Raw genomic sequence first — 16,893 nt, forward strand, 5'->3', positions numbered from 1 at the left:
CACACAACACCAGAGGGGAACGTCACACAGTCACTGCATTTTAAAATTAGCATTTGAAAACTCTGCTTCCTGTTTACTGGTGATACTTCTGCAGATTCATTTTTTGGGACATTTCAGTTAAATGGACCATGCTTTTGAAAACAAGGAAGCTGTGCAAAATCTAGATTTACCACGCATCAGAATCTTGCAATCATTTTTTTTTTACTTTATTAAATCATTTTGGATGCTCAATATTTGCTTTTCAGTATATAGTATCTTATTAATTTTTTTTTATCTTCGTTAACAGAAACAGTTACTGTACTGTTTCTTCAGAAAAGAGCCTGAAGTGGATGGACAATATGTATAGCGAATGTGCTGAAGGTCAAAACATGACTTCATCCACACCGAACTTGGAACCTAAATTTACATTGGTTGTTTTGGTATTACTGGCAGTTCTTATGGTTTTGATAGCTCTTATTACAGTGCTTGGAAATGGCTTGGTTGTCCTGGCTTTTTTGGTGAACAAAGATCTTCGGCATCGGAGTAATTATTTATTTCTTAATCTTGCTATTTCAGACTTTTTAGTCGGTAAGTTACAATAATGAAGCAAATGTAATATTCATTTTATAGTTTACAGCAAAGAAAGATTTATTTCATTATGTTGTTTCTCTTAAGCAAATTTCCTGAACATTTGCCTAAGATCAGATAATGGGGTGGAAGCTGCATAAAGTACTTTAGCGGGCTATTAGTTCTCAGAAATGTATTAGAAAGAGAAACCGATCTTTTAGCAATGTGAAAGTTGTTTGCTTCAGAAAAGAGAGCAACTAATCTATGTAGAATGGATGTGAAACCATTGCTGCTTAGGTTTTATTGTTTGTAACTGGTTTTAATTAACCTCCACTCATCTTTAAAACTTGTAATTTTGCTTTTCATCATAGATTGTCAGGTGGAGGCCAGTATATATTAACCAGTAGATCTTGTATATATTGCAAATTCCATTCAATTTTTCTGTATTCGGTTGAAATTAACTAGTAGCCAAAAGTTTAAGAATTACTGGTTATTTTTTCCAGGAGTACATACGCTACATCATTCCATTTACTGAGTCAGCCAACTGACTAATGCTAGGCAGTTTTTGCAAGTATTCTGCTGTTCATCTCTGTATCTGGCTGCAGGCTTAAGAACATATGAAAAGAATAAATAATCAATTATTAATCATTTCAATGGGTTGATGCTACACACACACACACACACTCACACCCCTTTTAAAAAACTATGCTTGAAATAAATTAAAATTGATTGTTGGAATCCAAAATCACACCACTATAGCATTTAAACAAATATGTAGAAGAGTTATCATTCGTAGAAGAGAATTAAATCATTGTGAATGCAGAACAATAGTTTTTAACAAGAATTAATATTTCAAGAATGTTACATTTTTTTTTAAGACACAACTGAATTTTCTGTAATTAACATATTTATATCCTGCTTATTTTACTTAAGCAATAACACAAGATCAGCAATGAAGTTCTGGGTGATTATTGCGTGCTCCAGGTGGTATTCAGAGGCATGAGGCTGAAGATGTAGGGCTACAGCCACAAAAAGGATATAAGCTCCTTGCTGCAATGCTTGTCTTTAGGTGTCCTGCTGCCCACTGGATCCTCAGCCCCCAGTTAGGTGTCTAGGCACCCTACACAATGCATGGGTTGAGACAGGTGCCTAGGAATGGGATTCTCAGAAGCCAGCAGGCTGAGCAAGAAACCACTTCAGCTAATGAGGAGTGAAATGCTGAAAAGAGGAGTGTGATTTAAATTCCATCCCTCGAAGGGGATTAGGCACCTAAGTCTGGATCAGAGGTAGGCACCTAACTCCACTTGAGATTCACAGCTGTGAACCCCTCCTGGAGTTAGGCACCTAAACAGGTCAGAGATTGAGAGAAACCGGTCTCAGAATGCTCTATAGCCCAGTGGTTAGGCTGTGGAAGCAGGAAACTGAGCTTCAAGTCCTTGCTCTGAATCAGGCAGAGTTCTGAGAATCAGATCTGAGTTGCAGTCTCCCATGAGTGCTCTAACCACTGGCCTATTGTGTATAATTGGGAGTGATAGTTCGTCCTCTGTTTTGGACAGGGCCTGATACAGTAGGCTTGCTTATAGGCAGCCTCTCACATTGCCTGCTGGATCAGGCCCCATAGGTGAGGTAGGCAGGGGAATGCAGCTTCAGGATCCCAACGTGGCTTAGGTGTGAGCTGGGCATCAGAACTTAGGTGACTTTGCACATGTGTACCAGTAGAAATGTAGGTGCCGTGGAGACTTTGCTCATGGAAACTTAGGTACCTCAGGATTTTAGGCACCTGAAGTGGCAGGCACCTTAAATCCCTTAAATTCGTCATGCATCTGATGAAGTGGGTATTCACCCACGAAAGCTCATGCTCCAAAACGTCTGTTAGTCTATAAGGTGCCACAGGATTCTTTGCTGCTTTTACAGATCCAGACTTACATGGCTACCCCTCTGATACTTAAATCCCTTTGTGGATCTAGACCAGGGGTTGGCAAACTTTTTGGCCCTAGGGCCACATCTGAGTATGGAAATTGTACAGTGGGCCATGAATGCTCAAGAAAAAAATTGGGGTTGGGGTGCAGGAGGGGGTGAGGGCTCTAGCTGGGGGTGTGGGCTTTGTGTGGGGCCAGAAATGAGGAGCTCAGGGTGCAGGAGGGAGCTCTGGGCTGGGGCGGGGGATTGGGATGCAGGGGGGAGGGGGATGGCTTCGGCTGGAGGTGTGGGCTCTGGGCTGAGGATGAGGGATTTGGTGTGTAGGAGGGTGCTCCAGGCTGGGACCAAGGGGTTCGGAGGGTGGAAGGGGGATCAGGGCTGGGACAGGGGGTTGGGGCACAGTGGGGATGAGGGCTCTGGCTGGGGATGCGGGCTCTGGGCTGGGGACAAAAACGAGTTCAGGGTGCAGGAGAAGGCCCTGGGTTGGGGCAGGTGGCTGGGGTGTGGGAGAAGGATCAGGGCTGGAGCAAGAGGTTGGGGCACAAGAGGGGGTCAGGGATGCAGGCTCCTGGCTTACATCAAGCAGCTCCTGGAAGCAGCAGCATGTCCCCTCTCCAGCTCCTATGCGGAGGTGCGGCTAGGCGGCTCTGCACACTGCCTCGTCTGCAGGTCCCACTCCAGCAGCTCCCCTTGGCCGCAGTGCACGGAGCCCCCTGGATGCTCCTAAACATAAGACCCGGGGGGGACATGCTGCTGCTCCCAGGAGCCTCGGCATGCATGCACAGAGCAGCCTCCGACCCTGGTCCTTTGCTGGAGTGTGGGAGCAGGGCAAGCCCCAGACCCCGTTCCCTAGCAGGAGCTCGAGGGCTGGATTAAACTGGCTGGAGGGCTGGATGTGGCCCCCAGGCCATAGTTTGCCCACCCCAATCTAGACCCTAGTGCTCGAATATACGGTACTGATGAATAAGGGAGCACTAGGAATGCACAGTGTCATATTGCTGTAATACATTTTAAAAGGAACTAGTCTTTGCTCCTCTGAGCAAAGGATTTGAAAACATGCTCAGAACATAACAGCATTAATGTGGATAATTTAAATGTTAGATTTATGACATACACAATATACACTCCTATAATATGCACTGTTTGGGAAGGGGGCATTTTCAGTGCTGGGAATTAGCTGAAGAGTTCCCATTAATGGGGTTCTGTTTCTGGGCCCATCCAGGCTTCAGGCCCTGGAGCTATCAGGCTGAGAATCCTGTAGATAGTGTGTACTCAGTCCACTGAAGAGAAGGGAACACTTCTCAGCTTCCAACAGTAACCCCACTGGCCTTATAAGAAGCAGTGTTTATAGACTCCAAAGGAATGGTGGCTGAGATGGGAGGTTTCAGAGATAAGAATGGGAGCGTGCTCATAAGTTGCTCATAAGTATTTCAGAGGGATTTAATGAGGCTTTATGCTGAGCCTCTGCCAGGAGTGAATTTCATCCCCCAAAGAATAATATAGGATCAGTTCATGCCGTACAATTTGGCAGTGATAATATTTGAACTACTTATTACAAACAATATACAAATTATATGAACTATGTATGTCAAAATGTGTTGCCAGCATTATCCATGCACAGAATAGAGATTAATGCGAACAGACAGTCATTATTAATGTAAATTAATCAAATGGTTCTGTATGCAAATTATAGAAGGTGACATGTACCAGCTGGATATTTATTAAGAGAGACTGTAAGGACCTTAAAGTGAGTTGTGTGCAACTCACTGTTTCCAACAGTATTACCATGGTCTTGTATAGTAGCATATGCTATTTCAAGACAACTTATTTAATTTACTATGTGGTGGTAGCGTCCTACTGAAATATTATCCTTCAGTAATGTGACACACTGACAGGTATCATAGCAAATTTATATGAGTTGTAGAGGAATCATATTAATAAAAGACTTTGCACGCATTGTCCAGTGGGATCACCACACACTGAAGTATAGTTATAGGGCAGGAGGCAGAGTCAAAATATTTCTTTTTCAATTAATTAGAAAGCCCCCTGATTTTAAAAAAAGTAGGACCCTAACGTTAGGTTCCTAAATCCATACAGCCACCTAAATAATTGGCCTAGTTTTCAAAAGCGCTGAGCACCCAGCAGCTCCTATTGAGGTCAATGCTATTTTAGGTGAGTAGTATATGTATGTGTAGGGTGATCTCAATGGGATTCACTTGGCCATTCAACTCTTTTGAAACTCAGACAACTTATTATCATGCCTAAATATTATACAGCAGCTTAACGCTGTAGTTATGTTCCTGAAAAATGTGACTTTAAGCAAAATGATGTTAAGCGAATCCAATTTCCCTATAAGAATTAATGTAAATGGGGGGGTTAGGTTCCAGGGAAATTTTTTTCACCAGACAAAAGACTATTATATATATACACACACATACACACACACACAAAAGAACAATTTAATACTGTACATAACAGTGATGATTGTGAAGCATGGTTGAGGTGGGGAAGTCAGAGAATGGAAGAGGGTGGGATATTTCCCAGGGAATGCTTTACTGCTAAATGATGAACTAGCACTTGGCTGAGCCCTCAAGAGTTAATACGTTGTTAATGTAGCCTCACACTCTACAAGGCAGCACAAATGGAGGGAAGGGAGACAGCACGGCAGACAGAGACAGAGACACACACCCTGTGTGAGAGAGAGCTGCACATTGCCCCTTTAAGTACGCTGACTCCACTCTAAGTACATTGCCTTTTTGAGTAAATCAGTAAGTTGAGACAGCAGCTGCTGCCAGCAAGCTCCCTCAGTCCTGAGCCCTGTCGTGTCCACCCCCTGCTCTGTGGAGATGGGGTAAGCGGGGGGCAGGGAGGAAGGGGGGCACCCTAACATTAGCCCATCTGCCCTCTTCCCCCTCCTGCCCCACGCAGCAAGGAGGAGGCTCCCTGGAGCAGCTCCAAGGCAGAGGCAGAATCAGCACATGGCAGTGGGGGGAGGGACAGCTGAACTGCCAGGCAATTGATAGCCTGCTGGGCGACTGCCACGCAGGGAACCAAGCCCCCATCAACCAGCTCCAATGGGCTGCAGTGGACGAAGCAGGCAACTGCCATTTTTGAAACTTTTGGTTTCGGAGTTTAGAGAGGGCACCATATTTTGAGGTGCCATACATGTCCTGATGGCACCGTGATTTTCAGCGAGTTCACAAGACAGCCCTTTCTGCAGACCAGCGCTTTCCATTTCCCAGTGCGAGGCAGAGTCATTAGTTCACTGAACCCGCAGAAGGAGAACCTCCTATTGAGCGATCTATACCACTTCAAGCAGTGCCTGATGCATGTTCCGAATGTGGAGCACCTCTTTTCATCAGAGTGTTGGTCATTCCAACTTTAGCCTTTAAACCCTTGGGCATCAGTCCTGCAGCCCTTTTCCGATGGCCTTTATCTATTTCTGCAACTGGCATAGAATTGAAACCAAGAATGTCAATGCTGATATCCAGGGCATTGGGCTCAGGGCTGATGCAAGGAAGTTTTGCGCCCTAGGCGAAACTTCTACCTTGCACCCCCCACCCCCAGCCCTGCGGCAGCTCCCCACGCCTCCCTCCACCCTGAGGCGCCCCCCCTCCTCGTGGCAGCTTCCCCCCCCAGGGAGTCACGTGGTACCTTCCCACCCCAGCTCACCTCTGCTTTGCATCCTCCCTGAGCACGTTGCCCCCACGCTAATTCTCCTCCCAAGCCTGGGAGGCAGGAGAAGTGGAGCAGTGACCGCGTGCTTGGGGAGGAACAGCTGTAAAAAAAAACGGGGGGCACTGCTTTTTGGCACCCCCAAATCTTGGCGCCCTAGGCAACTGCCTAGTTCACCTTAATGGTAGCACCAGCCCTGATTGGGCTCCACATTGACCCATCTGTAGTGCTGTTCCACATTTCAGGCCTTCTGCACAGACCTGTTCTTCTCAGTGGTTGACAGTTTTTTCAAAGACTTTTGTTTCTAGGTCTAAGCAGAGATCTCCAAGTCCCCTCAGGCTGCCTTAATATTTCCTACTCTCCTTTCAAATTTCCTGTGGGCCTGAAATCTTCTGAGTCAGTAAGGAGTGTTAGAAACAGAAAACTCACATCTTGTGCATCCTGTTTGCTAAGGATGAGAGATTGCAAGTGAGGCCACCATTTTCAAACTTACATGTATAAAGATAGGTTCTTAAATCCCTATCGAGGCATCTAAATAAAAAGTAACCTGATTTTTCAGAGGTCCTAATCATCATCTAATCCCATTGTAGATGATGAGAAGTATAGGTGTTCAATCATCTTTGAAAAGCAGACTTAAGTGCCTGCATGTGATTTTAGGAACCTAAATTTAGGTTCAGCAATGGGTGTTGAGACTGTTTCATGTGTGTTCCAGTCTAATACCTTATCAGCTCAATGCCAAAAAGGGGATTATGATCAGTGGAAAATGCTAGGCTGAGTATGTATAGGAAACTATAGAATCTTTTTATCTTTTGTTGTTGTCTGAGTTCGCTGTTCCCAGCCAATGGGAGCTGCGGGAAGGGGTGGGCCATAGGGACGTGCTGGCTGCCGCTTCCCGCAGATCCCATTAGCTGGGAACGGCGAACCGCGGCCACTGGGAGATGCGGGGGGCTGTGCCTGTGGACAGTCAATGTCAGCAAAATATCTCGTGGCCCGCAATCAGATTACCCTGATGGGCCGCAGGTTGCCCACCACTGGCTAGCTACTCTTTCCTTTAAGTTGTGATCCAAGTCTGGAAAATACTATATTATGCCTACCAGAGAATTAACAGTGCATAAAAACATTGTGGAGATCAAGTGTAAGGAACCCATTAACTAATTTCATGAGAATGCAAGAACTTTAATCTGTAAATTCCAATCTGACATTTTTTTAACTGGGTACCACAAAAATTGTTCTGTGTTCTTGTTAGTATCATCTGCAGTCCTGATTATAACAACTTGATTATTTATTTATGATTTTTTCTATAGGTGCATTCTGTATCCCCCTGTATATCCCTTACTTCCTGACAGGCAAGTGGATGTTTGGAAGACTTCTCTGCAAACTCTGGCTAGTTGTAGACTATCTTATGTGCACAGCTTCCGCATTTAGCATTGTCCTTATCAGCTATGATCGGTTCCTGTCAGTTACCAAAGCGGTGAGTAGAACATTCATAGTTAGCTTTGCATGACTCATGATGTTTAGATGTAATTGTGTATTTATGATAATACTTAACACTTATATAACACTTTTCATCCATAGATTGGAAGGTACTTTGCAAAGGTGGATAAGCATTATCCAACAAAAAAATGTAAGTGACTCATCCAAAGTCACACACAATTAGTCAGTGGCAGAACTGGATATAGATTTCCAGATTCCCAGGCCTCTGGCTAATCTAAATTATAGGTGGCACATGTAATAATGCCTATAGTTAAGGTTGCCTGACATTATAAGATCCTATTTTCATGTAACTTATAACTTCGCCAAACTTTCACCATCCAGGCTGAAGTTTTCTGTGTTGGCTGTCTTCCTCAGGGTGAATTTTTTTGCTGTTGTTGAAAGTTTCAGCTAACAGTTCAGCCATTTCTCTGAATAAGGTTAGATACAATACTTTGTTTTGACAATGTTAAAAAAATTCTTGAGTGTTTCATTGAGAAGTTGAGCTCCTCCGTTCATTGAAGCAGAGACTTGAAATTTGGTATGAGGGTTGCCCTGCTTTCAGGAGTGTGTTTTGTGCTATTCCTGTGAAAATTGGTCCAACTTAAAAGCCTCTGAAAATTTGTTTGCACAGTCTCGGTAGAGAGTTGTTAGTTTGGCAACTAAATTCTCCGACAATTCCGTCTACAGTGAACATCTTGCAGGGGTGGAGCAGGTCTTCTACTGCAGTTGCTGGATATGGATGCTGGGGGCTGCTGTGGCACTAGAGTTGAGAGTGGGGAGACTGTCTCTCCTGTGCTCTCAGTGAGAAGACGGAAGCTGCTTGCCTAGCAGGCAGACTTGTGGAAAATCAGGCCTGGAGCAGTGGCAAGTGGGGAGGCTGGGACAAGGGCTAGGGAGAAGCTGGGGATGGGAGATTGGGCTGGAATGAGGAGCTTGGAGAATGAAGACCTCAAAGAGGGTGGTGATGGGGAGACAGGGCCTGAGATGAGTGGAGGAAGGGGGAAAGTGAGACAAGGAGCTAAATGGAGGGTCAGATGAGATTGGTATTGGGAAATGGAGCCAAGCAAGAGGCTGGAGTGAGTGGAAATGTTGGATGAAGATCTAAGGGAGGGCAGGAGGACTGGACCAAGGACAGACTGGAGCGGCCAAGGACAGAAGGTTCTGTAACCACCTTAGTACATCTACCACCCGGAATAAAACCCATATTTCCTGAGTCTCAACATTTCTCTGTGGACAGCAAATGTCCATGAAACCCACTGGCAAAGTGGATCTCATCTCCCCCTAGTGTCTGGTCCATATAGAGGATGACAGCCTAATACTGATATCACTTACTGTGTTAGCTCAAGGAGCTCTGTGCTTTGGATCTAAAGGTTCCAACCCTTTTGATGACCCATGTGGGTGTCAATATAATGCCCCATGATGGAATTCTGGTTTTTTATCAGTTTGCTTTTTTAAAAACCTATGAAATTGCACACAAAAACCCTATATTTAAGGAGCATTAAAGTTGCAGAATCTAGGCCTCAAAGTTAGGAGAAATGCATGTGTGTATATGCATTATGACACAATCTTTAATTATATGATCACAGGCTATTTTTTCTTCTGGATCTGTGCCTCATTCAATGCACAGTATGGCTGTTGCTCAGAAAAGGAATCAGGGTTGTGTAGTGAAGGAGGCTGTCTGCAGGACCTCTGTCTCCTATGTTGCAGAAGTTGGAAGGTGTGTACTATTTGCAGATCTGGGACAGGCGGATGTAGGCCTGCCCAAAACCAAAGGCCCACACCCTCTGCTAAGAGGGAGGATTGGAAGGTGTGTAGTGGATGGGGCAGGTGATGGCAGGAATAGAAAGGAGGGTCTCCTGGTTAAGGCAGTTGAATGCTGTCCTGGGAATGTGGATTCTATCCCTGCCTCTGCCACAAAGAGCTCATATGTAATACTAGGCAAGTCGCTTACACTTACAGACTTTTCACAGGTGGTCACTTAACTGTGTGTTCTTTGCTGTCTGTGTCCCAAATTGAAACACCTGGGGTCTGATTTGCAGAGTTCTGAGCACTCGCAGCTATAGCTGAAGTCAATGGGAGCTGTACTTTGAACAAATAAAGTATTATAAAATGGATGGTTCTCTGAAAAAAACAAACAAACCCAGTCCATAGGCATTTTGGACTGAGCACCCAAAATTGGATGCTTTTCTCATTGTCTCTGTGCCTCAGCTCCCCATCTGTAAAAAAGGAATAATAATAATACCATCTCACTTCGCAGGTGAAGCACTCAGATACTATAGTGATTAGCACCACAGACAAGCCCATAAGGAAATTACTAATTCTGTCTTCAGAGCAGGGTTTGAATAATGTGCAGTAAATATTATCTGGGGCCAGTCACTGAAAAATGAGGAAAAAACCCCCAGATATTGAAAGCTGCTCATTCAGGAAGTATCATACATCCTGTGCACTGAGTGAGTTGGAGTCCTGTGGAAAAAATAGTATGAGATAATGTAATTAAGGACTATGTCATAGTGCTTACACACAAGGGATCTGAATTGAGGTTGCACTGGCAACTTTTTTTTACTGCTGGATACTTAAAAAAAATAAAATCTGGAAAGGCATAAAAACTTAAACAACTAAAGGAATCTAAGTGCCATTTAAATGATAAAGAAAGCACCATAACACAACATCTAAAAGATTGAATTTCCTTCCTGGGGATCTGGGGGGGATACATTTTATTCTGTGGCAAAGAAAAACAAATATTCACATTTAGATACTATCCAGTGATTGGAAGCAGTCATGGTTACATTTCTATTACAGTGGGAGTAACCATCCCCACCCCTAACTCTTAGTTCACCTCTGAGATTCAATGTTTTCATGAATCAGAGGCTGACTCCTTGTTATTTCCTTATTGTAGTGGTGATGCCATCAAACCATTTCCTATTATTCATTCATTCCAGTGGATAGTGTATCCATCTCAAATGTTTTCCCCACAAATCTCAAGCATACAGTATGCTATAGTGCTTGAGCCCAAGATTAATAAAGTTTTTCAGGGTTTTATATAAACACAGATGTTCTGGACATTGAGGTCTCATAGACTTTAGGGTCAGAAGGGACCAATATGATCATCTAGTCTGACCTCCTGCACAAAGCAGGCCACAGAACCGTACCCATCCACTTCTATAACAAACCCCTAACCTATGTCCGAGTTACTGAAGTCTTCAAATTGTGGTTTGAAGACCTCAAGCTGCAGAGAATCCACCAGCAAGTGACCATGCCCCATGCTGCAGAGGAAGGCGAAAAACCTCCAGGGCTTCTGCCAATCTGCCCCGGAGGACATCTGGAGACCTACAGTACAAATATTATTCTTAATTTCCCAGAAGTTTTTACAAAGTACTTATACTAGTTATATAAAGAACCCAATCTGTGACTAACAGGGGGTCTTTTAATGTTACTTCTAGGTGACATATAGGATTCAACAGGGAATGACGTCAAAGACTGTTGTTAAGATGGTGGCAGTCTGGGTCTTTGCATTCTTAATCTATGGCCCCGCAATCCTCATTTGGGATCGTGTGGCTGGCTACAGCATCATACTCGATGGAGAATGCAATGCTGAATTCTACTATAACTGGTACTTTCTCCTGTGTGCTTCAGCCTTTGAATTCTTCACACCTTGCATCTCTGTGGCCTATTTCAACATGCACATCTACCGGGATATACAAAAACGCAAGAGAAACAGGCTCCAGAGCACAGTCAACATCAGCAAACAGGTGTCTGTACCTCCAACAGAAAAAAATGTCTTGATGGCTGACCATTGCTCTTTGAAGGAAGACGTTTCTTCTCCTGATTCAGAAACAGAGGACAGTCTTTCTACTTCCAGGACACAGGTGCAGTCAGTGGTGACTGACGGTTCACATCAGTCCAGAGGCTATTCCATAACCCCTGACAATGATCAGTCAGTAGCCCTCAGAGCGAAGACCAGGTCAAAATTGAACAGGGACAAAAAAATTGCTAAGTCACTTGCCATAATTGTCTGTGTCTTTGCCATTTGCTGGGCACCATATTCATTACTTATGATAATTCGCGCAGCCTGCTGTGGAGAGTGTGTCAACGAATTCTTGTATGAAATAACATTTTGGCTTTTGTGGCTTAATTCCTCTGTAAATCCTTTCCTCTACCCTCTCTGCCATGCTGGGTTTCGGAAGGCTTTCATGAAAATATTGTGCCCAAAAAGGTTTGTGATACAGCCACCAGCCCTGGCAGTCTCTTCTTAGAGAGCCAAACTAGAAGACTTACAACAGAAGCTCCTCCACCTTATTTTAGTTAAGCTTGTTCTGATCTCATCTTCAATAATATAGTAGATATGTTTGTTTCATAGATGGCATTAGTCAAGGATGCAATATGTAAATTTGCCAATAGTTTGATAATTTTCAAAGCATTAGTTTTCTTTTCTCTTCATAATATCATGTTAAATTCAACAGCAACTTTTGCCTGATTGTGCACTATCTCTTTAATTTATGAATTTTATTCACAGGCACAGAGCAGGATCCCTTTCTTTTATTAATACTGTTTATTTAAAATCATGACAACACAAGACATATATTTCCAAAAGCTGCTACAAAAGTGTCCCTGGGAAAGAGACTGTGGAAGCAAAATTAAAGCAGGGCAAATGTTTTAGTCAGGTGTAAGGATAGAGTGAAGTATAACCCTAACCCTAATAACATGAGAGTTGTAAGAGATGCTGCTTCACACCTCACTGCTCACCTCTCTTTAGTTGATAAGAATGGAATGCTGATTTAAGCAGAAACCTTGAGATAAGGCAGTGTCTGGAGGGAGTTTGTATAAACAAAGGATAACTGTTAGCTGATTGATGTATGTAACGAAAAGGTATAAATGCTTGTCTTACGCTGCTTGTAGAGTGAAGATCGGCCTAAGGTCAGGGGGCCCCCCTCCAACCACAGGCTTCCCTTGCAATTGCTCTCAATAAACTGTCTCTGACTTGTTGCTAATGAACGCAGAGTGAGGACTGGTTTTCTTTCACAATTTAGTGCCATGACTTGGATGGCAACACCCGGCTGATACAGTGGCAATCACTTTGAACCCCAAGGCACCAGACAAGAGGTAAGAGACCTTATGAAATCCCTAGTGGGGTTCGGAGGAGGACTGCCGGTGAGGCCATCTGTCTGTCTTGGGTTCAGGCCATGTGAACTTATTGATTTTGCAAAAAGGACAGATGCAAAGCGGTGCAGAGGAGATTGCCACCTCAAATAAGGGAAAGGTTATGGTAAGTCCAGACGTAAGGAATTAAGGTTATGGTTAAACGAGATGTATCCAGGTATGAGGGAAATGAAGAAGACTGAGTGAATGAGTGAAGAATGAATGCCGCTGACCAGGTCTAAGACTTAAGCTGACTCCAGCAGCCCCAGGGCTATTCCATGCGGGAGTTCTGAAAGCAAGGGGAGTCAGCAGAACCCTGTGATCCAGTGAACATACCCTGAGTGTCTGAAAAATGGATAGTGGTCAGTCTAACAATATTCCCACACTGCCAAAAGGCACCCCTGCATACTACATGTGTGTGCATTATGGTCCTAGGACTTGTAAGTATCTAGACAACTGGAATTTTTACACACATGATAATCCATCTAAACAGTTTCCACTAGAAGGTACCTTTGATTTAGATAAGATCATACATCTTAGAGGAGCTCTTGAATCACCAAAAATCCTTGACATACAGTGGGAACAATTTGTCTATTGGTGGGAGGAAGCCACAAAGAGACTCCATGAGTCTCAAGTGTGGCGTCTAAAGGACTCCCAGAAAAAGCTAAAAACCCAAGTACAGGATTTAAAAACTAAATGCAAGACATCTGGATGTCCCCTTACTCAAACCACCTCATCAAATCCCTCTACCTCATCGACCCCCTCAACTCCTTTGTATCCTCAATTAGTAAAGACTGGGAGTGAGGAGGAGACAGCCGAGGACATTGTGGATTTTTTCAATAGTGCTTCTCAGCGGGCTGTGCCTCTGGCAGGACGCAGGCAGCAGCCACCGCCAGCCCTCCCCTAGTACCTCGGAGCCGCATAGACTATGTCTTCTGAAGCGGTAGCGCCATCATCACCACCACACATATCAGCTGATTAGGCCATTCATCCTGGAGAGGAAACCTCCCCTCCACCGCCCTAACCACTTCAGCACTTACACATTTTGGGTACAATATAACTAATAAGTTTTAATTGTACAAGGAATGAAGGATACAATCCATCATTGGGATGTGCCTAATTAACACTACTCCTAGAGATCCAATTTAGCCTAATGATATAGGATTGTAATGACTGCTGTTTAACTAGGACAATATGAGCCTAAATTCCTCATAATAGACCAGTTTCCAAAGTATTAATGGAGTAAATTCTGAGATCTAAGGCCAAATTCACCACAGGCATAAGCAGACCTAGCTGTCTAGAATTCAGTGTACAGTAGCTGCATCCCATTACACTGGCATTAAGGCAGAAGTTGCCAAATAAATATTAAAAGAGGAAAAAAAAGAAATATTAAATTAAATTATAGTGAATATCCATTTTATTCTTTCATTGTTATTTAGAAAAATATTCTGTCATTTGACATCATTGCAAATTCCTTTGTTTAAGGGTCTCATTTTGACTAGAATTTTCATTTAATCATGATTATTGGCCATCCATTGATTTGTCCCAATCAAGAGGACTCTACCGTATTATAATCTAAAGTATTATACCTACACAATAATAAATACCAGATTTAAAAAAGATATTCACTAATAGTTGCAGAAAATATCTTAAGCAAGGCAGAAACTGAATCAAGTTCCCAATGTAACCAGCTGTCTTCTTTAAAGTGCTGTCTTCATCAGTTCTGTTCTTCACAGAGATTGGCTCTTATTAATTTTAAGATAATTTCTTAAATTCAGGAAAGGCACAAAAGGATGCCTCGCTTGCACAAAGAAGTCTTTGCTTTGGCCTCAAGCACGAGCTAGTGCTGTTCATTCAGTAAGCAATGCTTTAGGAAATTATATTGGGGGATTTAATGAGCTCAATCGGTTTAGCTTGGCAAAAAGAAAATCAAGAGGTGACTTGAACCTGGTATAAGTACCTTCACAGGAAGAAATACCAGTTATTAAAGGGCTCTTTGATTTAGTGGAGAAAGCATAACAATGCACAATGGCTAGAAGTTGAAGCTAGACAAATTCAAATTAGAAACAAAGCACACATTTTTTACCTGCGAGGATGATTAGTTATTGGAACAAACTACCAAGAGAAATGGTGGAGTCTCCATCTCTTGGTGTCTTCAGATCAAGACTCGATGCCTTTCTGGAGGACATGCTTTAGTCAAACAACTTACTGAGCTCAATATAGGGATAACTGGGTGAAATTCTATGACATGTGTTATACAGTAAGTCAGACAGATGATCTATTGGCCACGTCTGGCCTTAAAAGATCTATTAATCTTTGAAATAATGATTTTCACACGCCTAGGCTTAGTAACTGTGGGATCATATTGTTGTAACAGTCATCCTTCCTCACTCTCCCTACTGTTTGTCACCCCCATCTTGTCTTGTTTGTCTAAAACTAGACTAATCTTTATAGGGCAGAGATCACATCTTTCAATTTTTTTCTGTACAGTGCTTATCATTTTAGATTGTATAAAAATAAAGATAGATTAATTTTCTGAGGACTGAAATGCTGTAAACTATGTACCACAGGGAGAGAACAGGAGAGACTGAGGTGGCACCAATGCTTGATGTCCCTGCAGTTGCAGAGAATTAATTATGTGAGTTAGCCCACATGATCCCAGCAAATGAACCACACCCCATATTGCATAGGGATGTGAAAAACCCTGAAGTCCCTGCCAATCTACTTGGGGGGAAAATTCCTTTCTAATTTCAAATCTGGTTATCTATATGGAAATCTGGGCATGTGGGCTGGACACATCAGCTAGGCTTTGAGAAAGAAGATTCTTTGTCCCACTTCAGAGCGCTGGTCAACCCAATCCGGTGCGCCAGCTCCAGTCGCAGACAATCTCTGAAGTTGCAGAGGAAGGTGAACCCTTACCCTAAAACACATCTAGTCAATTGTCATTATCTTAATTCAGAGCAGCAAGTGTTGTGAGCATGTTGACGGCAATGTAAGCAATCCTGTTCTCCATTGGCTCATGAAGAAAGGGGGCAAACAGGAGGACTCCGATTTTCTGGGTTCTATTCCCAGTTTTCATACCAGCTTGCTGTGTGATCTTTAACAAATCATTCTCTCTGTGCTTCAGTATAGCTATAAAATGGTGATAATACCTCCCTGCCTCACAGGGGAGGTGTGTTTTGACTTAGTAAGCCAGATTCTTAGCTGGTGTAAATTGTCTTAGCACTATTTATTTCAAATACAGCTGTGCCAATTTACACTCACTAAGGATCAGGTGTAATATCTGTAAAGTTCTAAGAGAGCCTTGGATGAAAAGCACTATGCATGTGCAAAAGAATTATTTATTAAACAAAAATTTGTCCTTTCTTCAAAAAGAGCAGAAAGCATTTTAAGCAAAGAAACACAACAAATGTGTCCAAACTGAGAAAGCACTCAGTTACTCTCAGACGTCTTTCTGATTTTCTGGAGCTATACCTTTAAAAGTTCTGGTCTAATTGGATTGTTAGTAATGTTAGAATAAAGCTTGTCCAGTTCTTTTACTGTAAAATGGTACATGTGATTATTGATTGGGTTGAGAGTGACTGGATATGCACTTTGCAATGCTGGAGCAGCACAGTATGGTGGGGGAAGGTGGAATTCAGTAGTTTAGCAACCAGATAGAGGAACAATGTGAATTTACAGATGTTCAATTGTCCAGTGCACTATTCAGCACTCACAATGCTCACTGCAGTATGCCCCAACAGTCATGTGTAATTACATTGTTTATATCACAGTTTTTCTACCCACATGTAATGGGGTGCTCCACTCACTGCTAAGATGGCATCTCCTCCTAATTGTTCTAGGGAATAGCTCACAAGGTCAACAACTCTTCTGGCAGTTGCACACCATCCTCTGCCTCTCTCTCTGGGTCTGCAGCCCCTCTGACTGCATGAGCTGCTGCTGTCTCTTTGTGATTTAGCCCTTGGGCCAGGCAACTATATGTCTTTTCTCCTCCAGGGTTGGAAAGTCTTTCCTCACCAGCAGTACTACATAGTCTTCCCATTCACTGCCCCACCAGTACCACTTCCCTAGTGGCTGGTTAGGGAATCTAGGCCCACAGTTTACTTCAGGTTGCAGTTCAGTGACCCTCTAGTCAGCAGTCAA

The 16,893-nt window shown here is 43.2% G+C and overlaps 1 protein-coding gene across 1 annotated transcript; it reads left to right on the forward strand.

Annotated features, from left to right (window-relative positions):
- HRH4 (histamine receptor H4) lies at nt 1-12,612 on the forward strand. The gene is made up of 3 exons (XM_030552935.1): nt 1-567; nt 7,446-7,612; nt 11,055-12,612. Exons 1-3 carry the CDS (start codon nt 330-332, stop codon nt 11,865-11,867), a joined length of 1,218 nt encoding a protein of 405 aa, XP_030408795.1. The 5' UTR covers nt 1-329; the 3' UTR covers nt 11,868-12,612.
- Nucleotides 12,613-16,893: the final 4,281 nt, after the last annotated feature.

The sequence above is a fragment of the Gopherus evgoodei genome, chromosome 2 (assembly GCF_007399415.2).
Source record: "Gopherus evgoodei ecotype Sinaloan lineage chromosome 2, rGopEvg1_v1.p, whole genome shotgun sequence".
In the NCBI taxonomy this organism is placed as follows: Eukaryota; Metazoa; Chordata; order Testudines; family Testudinidae; genus Gopherus; species Gopherus evgoodei.